Source organism: Peromyscus maniculatus, chromosome 8, assembly GCF_049852395.1.
Source record: "Peromyscus maniculatus bairdii isolate BWxNUB_F1_BW_parent chromosome 8, HU_Pman_BW_mat_3.1, whole genome shotgun sequence".
Classification (NCBI taxonomy): Eukaryota; Metazoa; Chordata; class Mammalia; order Rodentia; family Cricetidae; genus Peromyscus; species Peromyscus maniculatus.
The window spans coordinates 94,245,456-94,261,336 of record NC_134859.1 but is presented as its reverse complement, the minus strand read 5'-3'; the positions used below and the strand labels follow the sequence as shown (position 1 = coordinate 94,261,336).

General features: G+C 45.2%; 1 protein-coding gene across 4 annotated transcripts; it reads left to right on the top strand.

The window, feature by feature from the left end:
* Positions 1-613: 613 nt before the first annotated feature.
* Positions 614-14,794, top strand: Kpna2 (karyopherin subunit alpha 2). Of its 4 annotated transcripts, none has more exons than XM_006970490.4 (11): positions 614-796; positions 2,725-2,822; positions 3,242-3,379; positions 9,130-9,218; positions 9,653-9,921; positions 10,274-10,368; positions 10,469-10,732; positions 10,887-11,120; positions 11,645-11,827; positions 13,642-13,791; positions 14,457-14,794. In XM_006970490.4, the coding sequence occupies exons 2-11, from the start codon at positions 2,748-2,750 to the stop codon at positions 14,547-14,549; spliced, it is 1,590 nt and encodes a 529-aa protein (XP_006970552.1). In that variant the 5' UTR covers positions 614-796; positions 2,725-2,747; the 3' UTR covers positions 14,550-14,794. The 4 variants fall into 4 exon arrangements, 3 of the variants coding, with proteins under 3 accessions (XP_006970552.1, XP_076399692.1, XP_042138938.1); XR_013041930.1 differs by having other exon boundaries at positions 657-796; positions 13,642-14,223; positions 14,399-14,794; XM_076543577.1 differs by lacking the exon at positions 614-796 and adding an exon at positions 859-1,009.
* The last annotated feature ends 1,087 nt before the right edge of the window (positions 14,795-15,881 follow it).

Sequence of the window (15,881 nt, the reverse complement as noted above, 5' to 3'; positions counted from 1 at the left end):
TGCACAACCAGGGAAACGTGGACATATCTATAATCCCAGAAATAATGTTGAGGCAGGATTCCAACAGGTTTCAACGCTAGCCTGGGACCCATGGTTGAGACTGTCTCAATCCCACGCCCCATAATAAAAATTAAATAATCAACAACAGTATAAACAACAATATAATAATGATATAACTAATAACGATTATTAAAAGAAACCCACAGAGCCGGACGGTGGTAGTGAACTCATAGCAATCCTCCTGCTTCTGCCTCCCGAGTGCTAGTGCTGGGATTAAAAGCCTACGCCTATTGCACCGGGCTAAACATTTTCTAAAGATAGCGCGTCTAATAATAATGTCGTGTATTTGCTTAAGGACAGCGCACAGAGAGAGCAAACAGCACTGCCCAGGGTTCCGCCTCGGCAGAGTCCGCACACAGCCCGCAGCGCGGCACCGGGAGCTCCGGGGTCACCCTTCTGCAAGGCACTCTGGGATTGCCGGGCCGCTCCCTCGTCTCGCGATGCTTACTCTCCTCACCACCCCACCCCCAACTTTTTTTTTTCTCTTTCCTAAACCCGGTGTCCGTGCTTCCCTCCCCCACCCCAACGTGTTTTTCAAATCTGCCAATGAACGCACAGCTTAGGCTCAAACCAGCCAATCGGGACGCGGCGTCACCGGGAAATTTAAATCGCGCCGGCCGGCAGCACGAGGCACAAAGTCTGAGGGCTGAAGCGCACTGGACGTTTCCAGGGCCGCTGACCCCGCCGCCTGCGAGCCCCGCACCGCCTTTCCTGGAAGCCTGAACCCGCTGTGCAGGTAGGAGCCGAGGCCGGTCCTGGGCGGCAACGGCCGGCCGCGGGGCTGAGCGGGCGGAGGGCGGGAGCAGGCCGCGCCGGGGCGTGTGCTGGGCCTCCCTGCTCCGGCGAGGCCTCGGGGCGGGGTGGTTGACCCGGCGGCTTGGTTTCGCCCTGCCGAGGGGGGGTCAGGCCTGGCGGCACCGGTCGCCGCGGAGGGCGGCGGAGGTCCGGGGTACGGTAGGGCGCGGCGCGGCCCCGAGGGTCGGCGGCGGGGTGACCGGCGGCCGGCGCGCGCACCCGGCTGTCCCCCGCTTCCCCGCTGCTTCTGCCCGGGGAGGGCGGCGGGGCTGTGGGCCGGGGATGGAGGTGGCAGTTAAGACACCCCAGCTAAAAACACGGGACCCGGGTCACCCGTGTCGGCAGTGTCGAGGACGAGCACAGGGCAGTGAAAGCCAGCAGATGGTCAGGGGACTTTTGATTCCTGTCACTTTGTGGCGATCACAGCTGTGATAGCTAGATCGAGCCTCGGGGTCCACAGCTCGTGTCATCCAAACTGAATGCGTGCGCTGGAAACCTCTCGAGTGTGAGATGCCGAAGATGCAGGGCTAATGTCACTGCTGACAGCGGTGGTTGTAGAACCGATTCTTTATGTAACTTGAAAGAAGGTATCAGTATGTATTCATTTTGGCCGTTCGTCAACAACAACAACAAAAAACAGAACTGCATTTACTGCCTTAAGGATGTAGATTGTTAACTGTAAGGCAGCCGGGGTTCTCCTAGTTGGTGTTTTATTAACTAATGGAGTCTGGAGTGTAGAGCCCTGGCTTAATACGCTGCTGGCCAGAGGCTTAAGCCTTTGAGTTTTTGAAAAGCAGCTAATCAGGATTGAGAGGATTTTCAGGTATATTAAAACAGTGAAGCATGTTAATTTTTCTATGTTGATGACATCCTGACATGGATAATATTTTAGCTGTATTAGGTAGAAGTCTTAAATTTTAACTTGTTTCTTTTTAGCCTTTTAAAAACGTTGTTAGTGCAAAATTTAAATTAAGTTTGTTTAAAAATAAGTTTCTGGCCGGTGGTGGCGGCGCACCCCTTTAATCCCAGCGCTCTGGGAGGCAGAGTCAGGTGGATCTCTGGGAGTTCAAGGCCAGCCTGATCTACAGAGTGAAATCCAGAACAGGCACTAAAACCACAAGGAGAAACCCTGTCTCGAAAAAACAAAACAACAGCAAAAAAGAAAAAAAAAGAAAGAAAGAAAAAAATTGGTTTCTGATTCCGTCAGTGGTGGCCTTGACTGCCTTTAATTCCAGCACTGGGGAGGCAGAGGCAGGTGAATCTCTGAGTTCCAAGCCAGCCTGGTATACAGAGTGAGTTCCAGAAGAGGCACCAAAGCTATATAGAAAAACCCTGTCTCGAAAAACCAAACCAAAGTTGTGTGTGTTTCTGATTGACAGTTCCATTGCCAGACTTAACCCCTTTGCAGGAGGGCCTCTATTTAATGCTGTAACCATAATACTGAAAACTTGTGGGTTTTTTGATTTGTTTAACATAGAGATGGAGTCAATATATAGTTGATTTTTGCTATTGTATATTTCCATTTCTTGTTAAGGTAGGGTCTCCTGTGTAACCCTAGCTGGCATGGAACTCTGTGCAGACCAGCTGGCCTCAAATTCAGAGACTTGCCTTCCTCTGCCTCCCAAGTGCTCTGATGAAAGGCGTGTGTTACTATGCCTGGCTTCTGATGTATATCATCCCCCCCCCCCCAGCTTTGGAGCCTGTCCTGGATCTCGCTCTGTAGACCAGGCTGGCCTTGAACTCATAGAGATCCGCCTGCCTCTGCCTCCTGAGTTCTGGGATTAAATAAAGGCTTGTGCCCCCACCGCCTGGCTTTCTGCTGTATTCTTACTAAAATTTTTTTTCTTCTCACCTTCCCTTGTCTACCAGCTTTCTCCCTTATTCCTGCAACCATGTCCACCAATGAGAACGCTAACTCACCAGCTGCCCGGCTCAACAGATTCAAGAACAAAGGAAAAGACAGCACTGTGAGTGCCTTCTGCCGCTTTCCTGTTAAACTTTTAAATGGAAGTAGGAAGGGGGTTTATATATATATAACACACATATTTGAGGTGTTGGACTGAATGCAGTACCTCATTCATGACAGGTGGGCTTTTCTATGCCTGAGCTTTATCTCTAGGCTTGGGTATTAAAAAAGAAAAAGAAAAGAAAACTCTTAAAGTTGAAATTACTTACCTATTGTGTCTGTGAGTGTGTAAAAATCTTTGTGCACACCTGTTGCAGATGCCGAGGTAAGAGGACAGCTTGCAGCCTGGTTCCCTCCTCCCCCGGCTGTGAAGGATTTAAGTCCTCAAACTTGGTGGCAGGGGTGCCTTTACCGGATGAGGGATTTAAAAAAAGAGAACTCAGATGAGATCGACAAAACGAGGTGTTCTCTTTTCTTCAGGAAATGCGGCGCCGCCGAATAGAAGTTAATGTGGAGCTGAGGAAAGCCAAGAAAGATGACCAGATGCTGAAGAGGAGAAACGTCAGCTCATTTCCTGATGATGCCACTTCTCCACTGCAGGAAAACCGCAACAATCAGGTAAATAGATTGGAGTTCACCTACACCTAGAAAATAGGGGTGAATGGCTTTTTGTTTTTCTTCTGTGTAACAGCCCTGGCTGTCCTATAACTCACTCTGTAGCCCAGGCTGGCCTGGAACTCTGCCTGCCTTTGCCTCCTGAGTGCTGGGATTAAAGGCATGTACCATTCCCCCACCCCACAAAGATAACCATTTCTTAGAAATTTGGAATTTTGGGGGGGGTGGTGGTATTGAGACTGGATTTCTCTGTGTGGCCTTGTCTGTCCGAGAATTCTTTCTGTAAACCAGACTGGCCTTGTACTCATATCCATCTACCTCTGCCTCAGGAGTGCTACCACCAATGGCTAAATTTAAACATTCTTGGACATTCCTGGTATTCTACTTTTGACTATTGACTGTGTGAAGGTAGTTTGTTTTGTAAGGTTTTTAGTTTGTTTTTTTTCCCCAGACAGGGTTTCTCTTTGTAGCTTTGTGCCTTTCCTGAATGGCCTCAAACTCACAGAGATCCGCCTATCTCTGCCTCCCGAGTGATGGTTTTAAAGGCGTGCGTCACCACCACCAGGCCGATTTTTAGTTTTTTAAGACCTGTATTTGTGTTTGTGTGTAAATATATGCAGGAGGCCAGAGAGGTTACTGGAGTTACAGACAGTTATAAGCCACTTAATGTGGGTACTATGGACTGAACTTGGGTCATTTGCAGGGTCAGTGCTCAGCCATCTCTTCAGCCCCTGAGAAGATCTTTTTTTTTTTTTCCTTAAAAAATTTTGATGAGTTTTCTTAACCTCCCCTCTATAACACAAGCTGACTCACAGGTTTTTAATTTTTTTTAACTTTTTAGTTTTTGCGATAGACTCTTATTATGTAGCCATAAGTAACTTGGAACTCATAGTAATCTGCCTTTCTCTGCCCACATTTGGGATTAAAGATGTGTGCCACCATGTCTGGCTGCTGTTGTTAGACGTGTGCAGATGTCAGAGGACATCTGTAGAGGGGTTCTCTCCTACCTTTGTACGGGTCCTAGGGATCAAACTCAGGGCACTAGACGTGGGTGGCGGCAAGTACCTTTACCTGCTGAGTTATCTTTTCAGCTCAGTTTGTTATTACTGTTATTTTTTAAATGATTTAGTTTTACGTGTGTTGGTGTTTTTGCCTGCATGTATGTCTATTTGAGGGTATTGGATCCCCTGGAGCTGGAGTTACAGACAGTTGTGAGCTGACATGTAGGTGCTGGGTACTGGACCTGGGTCCTCTGGAAGAGCAGCCAGTGCTCTTAACCAAAGAACCATCTCTTCAGCCCCATTCATTTATTTATTTATTTATTTATTTATTTATTGGCAGTGCTACAGATCAAGGCCAGGGTCTCACACATATATGAACAAGCTCTCCCACAGCTACACTCCAGTGCAAATTTTTTTAGTTCTGACCTTTCTTCAAATTTGCTGCATTTCTAGCTACTAGCTAAATACCTTGACATGTCAGTTCCAATTGAGAAATAGGACAAGTTTTTTTGTTTATTTGTTTTGTTTTTTTGTTAACTAGGGAACTAGGGATCACACCCAGGGTCTTGGGCTTAATAGGCAAGTATTCTACTACCATTTTTTATTTTTATGAGACAGGGTCTCAGACAGTGTCTTGCTGTATAACCCTGGCTGGTCTGATATTTCCTCTGTAGCCCATCCTGGTCTGGAACTCAACCTCAGGTCTGTGGCAGTCACTATACCAGGCTATACAGCATAAAGCAGTGGTTCTCAGCCTTCCTAATGCTTTGACCCTTTCCATTGCTACTTCATAACTCTAATTTTGCTACTGTTAGGAGTTATAGTGTAAATATCTGTGTTTTCTGATGATATTAAGCAACCATTGTGAAAGGGCCATTGGGATCCCCCTGCCCTCCGCCCCCCAAGTTAAGAACTAATTTAAAGTGTAATGTAATGATTTAGGCCTTGACGCTTCACCCAGAGCATCTTCCAGTTCCGAAGCACCATTCATGGAAAGTGCCCCATGATTGATACACACCATTTTTATCTTTTATGCTATCCTTTACTGTACTTTTTTCTACATTTACATGTTTGGATACACGTACACTTCCCATTGTGTTAAAATTGCCTGCAACATTCAGTATAATAACATGCTCTATAGTTTTGTAGCCCAGGAAACAAAATAGGCTTATATTATATAGCTTAGGAACCTGAAACTTACTACAGCAAAGGTGCATGATACCACATTTATTTTTTGGGGGGTGGTTTCGAGAAGGGTTTCTCTGTAGCTTTGGAGCCTGTCCTGGACTAGCTCTGTAGACCAGGCTGGCCTCAAACTCACAGAGATCCACCTGCCTCTGCCTCCCGAGTGCTAGGATTACAGGCCTGCACCATCACTGCCTGGCTATATCACATTTCTTAGACTGTATCCTGTGTTGATTGATATCTGGTTGACATGTTCTTCCTCTTCAAAGGCTGCTCCAGGATGGCCTCCCCATAAATGGGACCCATCTTAGACTTTCCAATACTGTTCTTTGAAGCAAGATGTTATTACACAGTCCTGGCTAGTCTGACTCACAATGTTGTCTCCCCAGTGATGACCTTAACAGGAGTAAGGCAGTGCTGGGCACTTCAGTAGCAATTTTCTTTTACCATTCTATGTCTTATACTTTCTGCTTATTACAATTTTCTTGTTCAATTCTAATCTCAGAGTAAAAGAGGTAATTGTTTTTGAATTAATAGTATATCATTGGATCCCAAACATCCCTTTTTCCCACACTTGTTATTGTTTGTTTTGAGACAGGGTTTCACCATGTAGCTCTGGCTATGCTAGAACTCACTCTGTAGACCAGACTGGCTTCCATGTCACAGAAATCTACCTACCTCTGCCTCCTGAGTGATGGGATTAAAAGCATGGGCCACTATGCGTGGTTCCAAACTTATTTTTTATTCTTTTTCTTTTTTTTTTTTAAGATTTATTTATTTGTTATGTATACAGCATATGTGACTGCAGGCCAGAAGAGGGCATCAGATCTTGTTACAGATGGTTGTGAGCCACCATGTGGTTGCTGGGAACCGAACTCAGGACCTCTGGAAGAGCAGTCAGTGCTCCCAACCTCTGAGCCATCTCTCCAGCCCCATCTTTTATTCTTTGAATGTGTGTGTGTGTGTGTGTGTGTGTAATGAATTTTAGTCTTTTTCACCCTGTTTCCTGCTCTCATCCCACCTTCTGCTGCTGAAACCCTTTTCCCCAACAAGTCTTCCTCTTCATGTCTGTTTTAAGCTTAATTGTGGTGCCTGCATGAGAATGGTGGAAGCTTGTTTACTGGAGCATGAATAGCTTGTCAGTGGCTGTACCCCTGCAGGAAATTCACCCCTTTTCCCAGCTGTCATTAACTGTCAGGAAGGGGTGGGGCCTTCCTTATGAGCCCTTCCCACTTCCATGATGAAGTATTGAAACGGCCTAATCTTCTAAAGGTATGTCAGATTGTAGTGAGTATGAGTGCTTTAGTTAGGTTTCTCTGTTGCGGTGATAGAACACTGCCAAAACCAACTTGGGTGCGGGAAGGGTTTATTTGGCCTACAGGTTAGATAGAGTCCATTATCCAAGGAAGCCAGTGCAAGAAAAACATTGCTTATTGGCTTGCTCAGTTTCTTTGTTCTGAGACAGGGTCTTACTGTGTGCTCCTGGCTGGCCTGGAACTTACTGTGTAGACCAGGGTAGCCTCTCCAGTGCTTGGCTTAAAGGCATATGCCACCACACCTGAATCTCAGGTACCTGGCCTACTTGCCCTTGATGGCACCACCCAGAGTGAGCTGGGTCCTCCTGCATCAGTTAGAAATCAAGAAATGTCCCACAGACTAATCAGTTGTTACAATGAGTACAATTGCTGTGTCGTGTCCAAAAAACAGATTGACAGCATTCTTCCCTGACCACTGGATCTTACATTCTTTCCATTTCGCTTTACTCAATGTTCCCTGAACCTTGAGAGTTGTGTGCATGTGTGTGTGTGAGAGAGAGATACACAGACATTCCTTTTACAGCCGAGCACTTCATCACTCCTTCTCAACACTTTGACATCTGTGAGTCTTGGTATTAACCACCATCTGTTGCCAAAAGAAGCTTCTCTGGGCAAGGCTGAGAGCTGCAGTAACCTATAGCACACTAACCTGTAGGTATAAAGAATAGTTGGTTTCCCTAGGGCTTCGGACCTCTCCACAGGGGTTCATGGCCAGGTGTGCAGGAACAGGTGTGAGGACCTCCCCCCCCCCCCCAAGTGACACATTGAACCACTGGTACACCATGCCGGGCAGGATGCAGGACTACAGCTGGCTAACATGGCTGACTTTTACCCCCAGCAGCTTGCATAGAACCTTCTAACACAATGAAAGTTAGCCAGCAGTGAGGAAAAGCTTCCAGGTCAGTCCCAACTTGATACATTTTTATTTTCTTTCCACATCCTGTGGCCAAAGTGTATGGTGTCTTCATCAGTGAGGTCTTAGCATAAAGTTCCGGTGGGCAACCAAGAGCACTAACTGTAGCTTACATTGTTATGCAGTGATTCACAGCATAAAAATTATCTACTATAGAAACTTATAGATAAGAATATTCATTGGGCTGGTCGTCATGGTGTATGATTTTAGTCCCAGTGCATCCTAGAGGCAGAGGCAGGTGGATCTTTTTGAGTTCTAGGTCAGCCTGGTCTACATAATGAGTTCCAGAACAGCCAGGACTACATGGAGAGATTCTGTGTCAAAAAAAAAAAAAAAAAAAAAAAATCTGAGACATTGCCATATATCTTTGTTAAAAGGAGATTTGAGTATTTGAGACTAACATAAGAATAGCCTTTAGTTTGCCCTAAACTGTTCTTTTAATTAATTAATTTTGACAGGCTTTCTCTGTGTGGCTTTGGAGCCTGTCCTGTAGCCCAGGCTGGCCTTGAATTCACAGAGATCCGCCTGCCTCTGCCTCCCAAGTGCTGAGATTAAAGGCTTGCACTACCACCGCTCAGCTCCCTAAACTGTTCTTAAAATAGTTTTTAAGCTATCCTTTTTTAGTGACAAAAGCATAAGTGTTCTTTTTTTTTTTTTTTTTTTGAGACAGGGGTTCTCTGTGTAGTTTTGGTGCCTGTCCTGGATCTCGCTCTGTAAACCAGGCTGGCCTAGGACTCACAGAGATCCGCTTGGCTCTGCCTCCCGAGTGCTGGGGCATAAGTGTTCTTGACTTGAGAATCCAGTGTCATGGTACCAAGTTTGAGAAGTACAAAACAGTGTTTAGTGGACCAAATTAAATGTAAGGCTAATCTTTCAGCAGTAGACTAAGAGCATAAAAGTATTTTTATAGTGGCCTGGGTACTAGTTTGCTTTCTCTTGACTGAAAAGCGATGTGGTAGCATGAACAGGTTTATTTGGCTTAATTCATTAATGAGGGAATGAGGGCAGGAACTCAGGCAGAGTTCATGATGCAGTGGGTAGGGTGTTGCTGCTTTCTGACTGGCTCTCTGGCTCAGCTGGTTTTCTGTACAACCCAGACCCACCTGCATGGGAGTGGGGCTACCTGTAGTAGTCTGGACTCTCCCACATCAGTCATCCAGATAATTTCAGACATGTTCACTGGCTAATCTGAACAAAGCAATTCTTCATGTTGATTCTATATTTTATGCTAGACTAGGTTTGTCCAGCTGACAACAGAAACTAAACAGCATAGCACAGGTATAAGGCATATAATTTGTATTATTAATAATAATACATAAAATACTACATTTCTTTTAGGGCACTGTAAATTGGTCTGTTGAGGACATTGTTAAAGGCATAAACAGCAACAATTTGGAAAGCCAGCTTCAAGCTACTCAAGCTGCTCGGTAAGTCTGCAGGCTCTGGCATGCATGGCTAACCTAAGAAATGAACCCTCTTAGATGGGTGGGGGTCCTGAATAAAGTAAAGCCATCCAGTCCTGCTTCCGTGAGAATTTATCTTAGGTGAATTTACTTCATTTTTGTGGAAATCCGAGGACAACTTGCTGTTCTCTCCACCTCTGAGTCCTGGGGATCGAACTCAGTTGTCAGGCTTAGTGACAAGCACCTTTACCACTTAAACCATCTCACCATCTCCTCCCCTCTTTAAAAAGTGTGAAACAGGATCTCATGTAGCCTAGGCTGACCTTGAGCATACAATCCTTTTGCCTCAGTCTTGTTTAGATTATATGTGTCAAGCACTATGTACAGGTTTTTAGACATCTTTCAAGGCACGTTGGAAATCAGCTTTAACTTTTGAATTTCTTTTTGTTTCCTCTTAGGAAACTGCTTTCTAGGGAGAAACAGCCTCCTATAGACAACATCATCCGGGCTGGTTTGATCCCAAAATTTGTGTCCTTTTTGGGCAAAACTGATTGTAGTCCCATTCAGTTTGAATCTGCTTGGGCACTTACTAACATTGCTTCTGGAACATCTGAACAGACCAAGGCTGTGGTGGATGGAGGCGCTATCCCAGCATTCATTTCTCTCCTGGCATCTCCCCATGCTCACATCAGCGAGCAAGCTGTATGGGCTCTTGGAAACATTGCAGGTACTTGCACTTAAAATTCTTTGGACTGAATGTGTCCATTGTGATTAAAGAAGGACTGTGTTAAAGGTCGAAATGACTTTTGTGTCAAGCTTTGCGCTTGCTTTGGCCTTTCCAGAGTGGAAGAGCCGTCTAGCATGGCCACTGTGTTAGAGCATGTCTGACTGCAGTCAGCAGCTGGACATGGCTGTACTACTAGATAAGGAGATTCATTCCTCTTGCTTTTTTTATTTTTTGAAACTGGGTCTCACTGTGTACACTGGCTGTAGACCAGGCCAGCTTGGAAATTGACAGAAATAGATCTTAGGATTAAAGGTTTTTGCTGTCATGCCCAGCTAATCTTGCTCTGTTTCAGGTGATGGTTCTGTTTTCCGGGACTTGGTCATCAAATACGGTGCAGTTGACCCATTGTTGGCACTTCTTGCGATTCCTGACCTGTCTTCCTTGGCAGTAAGTTAATAATATCATAGGTGAAGTCACTTAGTGCTGGGTTCTTACTTTCCCATCTACTCGAAGGCGAGCCTCTAATTATAATATTTCTTTCCCCCAGTGTGGTTACTTACGTAATCTTACCTGGACACTTTCAAACCTCTGTCGGAACAAGAATCCCGCCCCCCCCTTAGATGCCGTGGAGCAGATTCTTCCTACTTTAGTTCGTCTCCTGCATCACAATGATCCAGAAGTATTAGCAGATTCCTGCTGGGCTATTTCCTACCTGACCGATGGTCCAAACGAGCGCATTGAGATGGTGGTGAAGACAGGAGTTGTGCCCCAACTTGTGAAGCTTCTAGGAGCTGTTGAATTGCCAATTGTGGTGAGTGCTGACCTTTTATTATGAGTTTGAGTAGTGTAGGAGCATACAGATACTGCCTATGATTTTTGCAGAAGTTTTAGAATAGAGAATTTTTTAGCAGTACTGGAAAAGAATACAGCGTAACTAATCTGCATCAACTTTTTTTTCTATTTAGACTCCTGCACTAAGAGCCATAGGGAATATTGTCACTGGAACTGATGAACAGACTCAGATTGTGATAGATGCAGGAGCACTTGCAGTCTTTCCCAACCTGCTCACAAACCCCAAAACTAATATTCAGAAGGAGGCCACGTGGACAATGTCCAACATCACAGCTGGACGCCAGGACCAGATACAGCAAGTTGTGAATCATGGCTTAGTCCCATTTCTTGTTGGGGTCCTCTCTAAGGTAACGAGAGTGTAGGATTTAGTCAGATGCTATTCATATTTATGACAATCTATATGCCTTTAATTCCTGGGCGTGGGAGGCAGAGGATCTCTGAGTTCAAGGCCAGCCTAATCTACATTTCAAGCTTCAGGATAGCCAGGACTACATAGAGAGACCGTCTTAAAAACCAACAATAGGCTGGGCAGTGGTGGCACACGCCTTTAATCCCAGCACTCGGGAGGCAGAGCCAGGTGGATCTCTGTGAGTTCGAGGCCAGCCTGGTCTACAAAGCGAATTCCAGGAAAGGCACAAAGCTACCCAGAGAAACCCTGTCTCGAAAAACCAAAAAAAACCAACAATAACTACTAAAGAGTCTAAAAGAAGGTCAATGCCTGCTCTCTCCAGCCCTTTGTTAGGTAATAGACAGCACCTCCTAATGTTGGATAGAACCAGCAAGTAGTTGAGTCGGTGTTTGTGGAACTCTACCTTTTGGAGTCTCACCGTTAGGACTTCTGAAGTAAAATCATTTTCTTCTTGTTTATCAGGCAGACTTTAAGACACAGAAGGAAGCTGTGTGGGCTGTAACCAACTACACCAGTGGTGGGACTGTTGAACAGATTGTATATCTTGTTCATTGTGGCATAATAGAACCTTTGATGAACCTCTTAAGTGCAAAAGATACCAAAATTATTTTGGTTATTCTTGATGCCATTTCTAATATCTTTCAGGTAAGTCCTAACAAGGCTATGTTTGCTTGAATTTGGGATTGATAGTTACTATTTAGGACTGGGGAGGGGACAGATAAGTTTGATTACTAATAGTCCACAGAATCAGAAAGTTGTTTGTGTACAGCCTTACTTTACTAATTTACTAATGAATCCTTAGCTGGGCAGTGGTGGTGCACGCCTTCAATCCCAGCACTTGGGAGGCAGAGGCAGGTGGATCTCTGAGTTCGAGGCCAGCCTGGGCTACAGAGCTAAACAGAGAAACCCTGTCTCAAAAATAAGAAATTCTTTACATTTATTCCTTTTGTGTGTATGGGTGGGAACAGGAGTTATACATAGTTGTCAGCTACTGTATGGGTGCTGGGAATCGAACCTGGACCCACCATTCTAGAACAAATGCTATAATCACTGAACCACTTCTGTAGCTCCCTTTAAGGATGGAGGGTATCCTTTATGACAGGGTATCAAGTAGCCTAGGCTGGTTTGAACTCCCTATGTAGCAGAAGATGTCCTTGAACTTCTTTCTGATCCTACTGTTTCCACCTTAGATGTTCTTTTTTTTTAAGATTTATTCATTTATTATATATATAGTGTTCTGTCTGCATGTATGCCTGCATGCCAGAAGAGGGCACCAGATCTCACTACAGATGGTTGTGAGCCACCATGTGGTTGCTGGGAATTGAACTCAGGACCTCTGGAAGAACAGCCAGTGCTCTTAACCGCTGAGCCATCTCTCCAGCCCTTAGATGTTCTTTACACACTTTTTTGTTTGTTTGTTTGTTTGTTTCAAGACAGTGTTTCTTTGTGTAGCTTTGGAGGCTGTCCCGGAACTCACTCTATAGACCAGGCTGGTCTCGAACTCACAGAGATCCACCTGTCTCTGCCTCTCAGAGTGCTGGGATTAAAGGCACCAAGTGGAATCTTACTTTACATAATTTATGACTATTTTTTTTTGTTTTGTTTTATGTGTATGAAGTTTTGCCTGCATGTGTGTAAGTGTGCCATGTGCATGCACGCCTGATATTTGAGGAGTTTAAGAGAGGCCATTGGACCCCTGGGACTAGAGTTAGACGGTTGTGAACTGCAGTGGGGGCTGGGAATCAACCCAGGTCCTCTGCAAGAACAAGTGCTCTGAAGTGCTGAGCTATTTCTAGACATCTACCTGGCTCTAACTCCCAGTCACTGGGATTAAAGGAGAGCATCCTTGTGCCTCGTTGCTTTTTAAAGAAACTGTTATTTTGTGCTTCCCTTGTGCAGTTTTTGAGTGTGATTAACTTTGTGGATAAGAACAGCATGTTTCAGTGTCACAGAGTTGGACATCTTTTGTATACTTCTCCACCTTGACCACTCAGATGGTCTGAGGTAGTGCTTTCACAAAAGAATTTCCTGTTCCTATCACAGACCTGTGAACTGGGAAGTAGTGCTGCTTTGAAGTTGCCCTAGGAGACCGAGGCAAGGAGGAGTTTGAGGCCAGACTGGGCTGCAATGTTTCTAAAAGCTACGTAGTGAAACATTGTCTTGAAAAAAAAAAAATAGCTAGGCATGGTGCAGGAGAGGCAGAGGCTGGCAGATCTCTTGAGTTCAAGACCAACCTGGTCTACATGGCAAATTCCAGGCCAGCCCCAGCTACATAGATAGACCCTGTCTCAGAAACCAAAACCAGACAAAAATAGCTCAAAAATAAATATACAAAACAACTAAAACACCTCATTGGAGCAGGCTGGTATTTATGTCTGATAGATATTAACCCTTGTGGATGTTTTTATTCAAATAGATGAGGGTTAGGATAGTAACCTTGAATTGTGTTTTATTTTAAGGCTGCTGAGAAACTAGGTGAGACAGAGAAACTCAGTATAATGATTGAAGAGTGTGGAGGCTTGGACAAAATTGAAGCACTACAGAGCCATGAAAATGAGTCTGTGTACAAGGCCTCATTAAACTTGATTGAGAAGTACTTCTCAGTGGAGGTGAGTAATGGCCGTCCTTGTTAACTTGGGAAGTATACAGGAATTCACAGGCATCCCCAGGCCCATTAGATTTCAGTCTTTGTGTATGGTTCTTACATGACCCGGTACCTTACACAGAACAGTCAGTGCAGCCAGGACTTTCTCTCTGTGTGTTTGCTCCTCAGGTATTGGCTTTGATGGTGTATGGCCAGCCTAGGACACCTCCAATATCCTGAGACTGAAAGTTTATGGGGTGTCATTGTGAGGGTTATGGAGAAGTTGGCCAACCCCAGGGCCTTACTCTGCTTGATAGGTCTCCTGTGGTACAGTTTGGGTAGACAGACAGTTGTCTGTTTTTGTTGATATCCAGAACCTTCTCCCAGGCACTAAAGCTAAGCTTTTCACCGGCCCTCTTTTTCTCCTCCTTGCAAAGTCACTGTCTTAGAAGTGCAGGTTTTTGCCGGGCGGTGGTGGCGCACGCCTTTAATCCCAGCACTCGGGAGGCAGAGGCAGGCGGATCTCTGTGAGTTCGAGGCCAGCCTGGGCTACCAAGTGAGTTCCAGGAAAGGCGCAAAGCTATACAGAGAAACCCTGTCTCGAATAACCAAAAAAAAAAAAAGTAGTGCAGGTTTTGTATACTGCTAAAGATGTACCATGTTTACAGTTATATCTTATTCTATTTCCAGGAGGAGGAAGATCAGAATGTGGTACCAGATACTACCTCTGAAGGCTTTGCCTTCCAAGTTCAGGATGGTGCTCCCGGGACCTTTAACTTCTAATGTCCAGCTGAGGCACAAAGTTGCTAGCTATGTGCTGTGTTCTTCATAAATTTGTCTTACTGTTTCTCTACTAAGAACTCTTTTTAAATGTGGTTTGTTATTGTAGCACTTTTTACAAAGAAACTATACTTGAACAGTTGTGAACTGTACATACTATATAAAACTGTCCTGAGTTTCTTATTTCTATGTGGAATTTCGTATCCTGCAGTGTCCTGTAAATAAAGTTTAGGTTCCAGAATTCTTTACTCTGTGCTTTGCTGTTTTCTTACTTTAGGCCATTACTGTTGGGAATGAAGGGTGACCTAAGTTATCTGCAGTGGCTGACCAGAGGTGGCCCTGCTTGCAAACACTTTGATGTAAGGTTGTTATCACCAAGGAAGTGGAGTGGGCACTTCAGACCCTGGGCTGGCTGGAACAGCCTTCCTATCCCCTGCAGGACTGGCAGCCAGTGCCAGTTTAATCCAGAGGAGTTCCGATTAAAGCCTAAATTCAGTGACAGATCTTCTGATTCAAGTGGAATTTACTCCTCTCATCTTGAGCCTGGCTGCAGATTCACCCCTGGGCAAGTTACCTGGCATACTGTGTGATAGAGTTTGTGATTAGGAAAAAGAGTTAGTGGTGGGTGGCGGGTCGCTTGACCCAGGGCTGTGTTTAAGCTGTTAATTTAGGCTGTTCTTTCGGGGGAGAGTTCTCGCATCGATGGTGTCCAGCAGCCACTGCAGGCGGCCAAGGTGTCTGCAGTTCAAAAGCAAAAGAATCGGAGGCTGAAGCATACCAAAGGAGTTCAAGGCCAAGGAAGCTGTGGCACTGGGGTCCCATGGCAGTTGTAGTAGTGAGGTGGAGAGGGAGACCCAGGAGAAGATGACTGTCCTCCAGAACTACTTCAGCAGAACAGTAATGAAGTCCTGGATAACCTCTTGACCTTTGGGTGTGACATCCGGCCAGAAATCCATGAACACTAGCGCATAAACGGATGGGAGGCGGAAGCACCTGCCTTGTAGGTTGGCATGGGAGATGCCCAAACCAGGCAGGAAAACCTCCCAGAGTTCTGTTCCGGAAGGCTCTGTAGACCAGGCTAGTCGAACTCAGAGATCCATCTGCCTGCCTCTGCCTCCCGAGTGCTGGGATTAAAGGTGTGCACCACCACTGCCCAGTGATCGCTTCACTTTCTAAGAGTATTAAATCTAGCTTTTTTTTACATCTTAGTAAGTACCTGAAGTTTCATCTTTTTACCTTGTGTGTCTTTAAGGGAGTATATGTTCCCTGGGTGTTTGTGCTAGCAGTAGGTATCACTGTTGATTTTTCTTTTATCAGTCTAATAGGAAAAAAAAC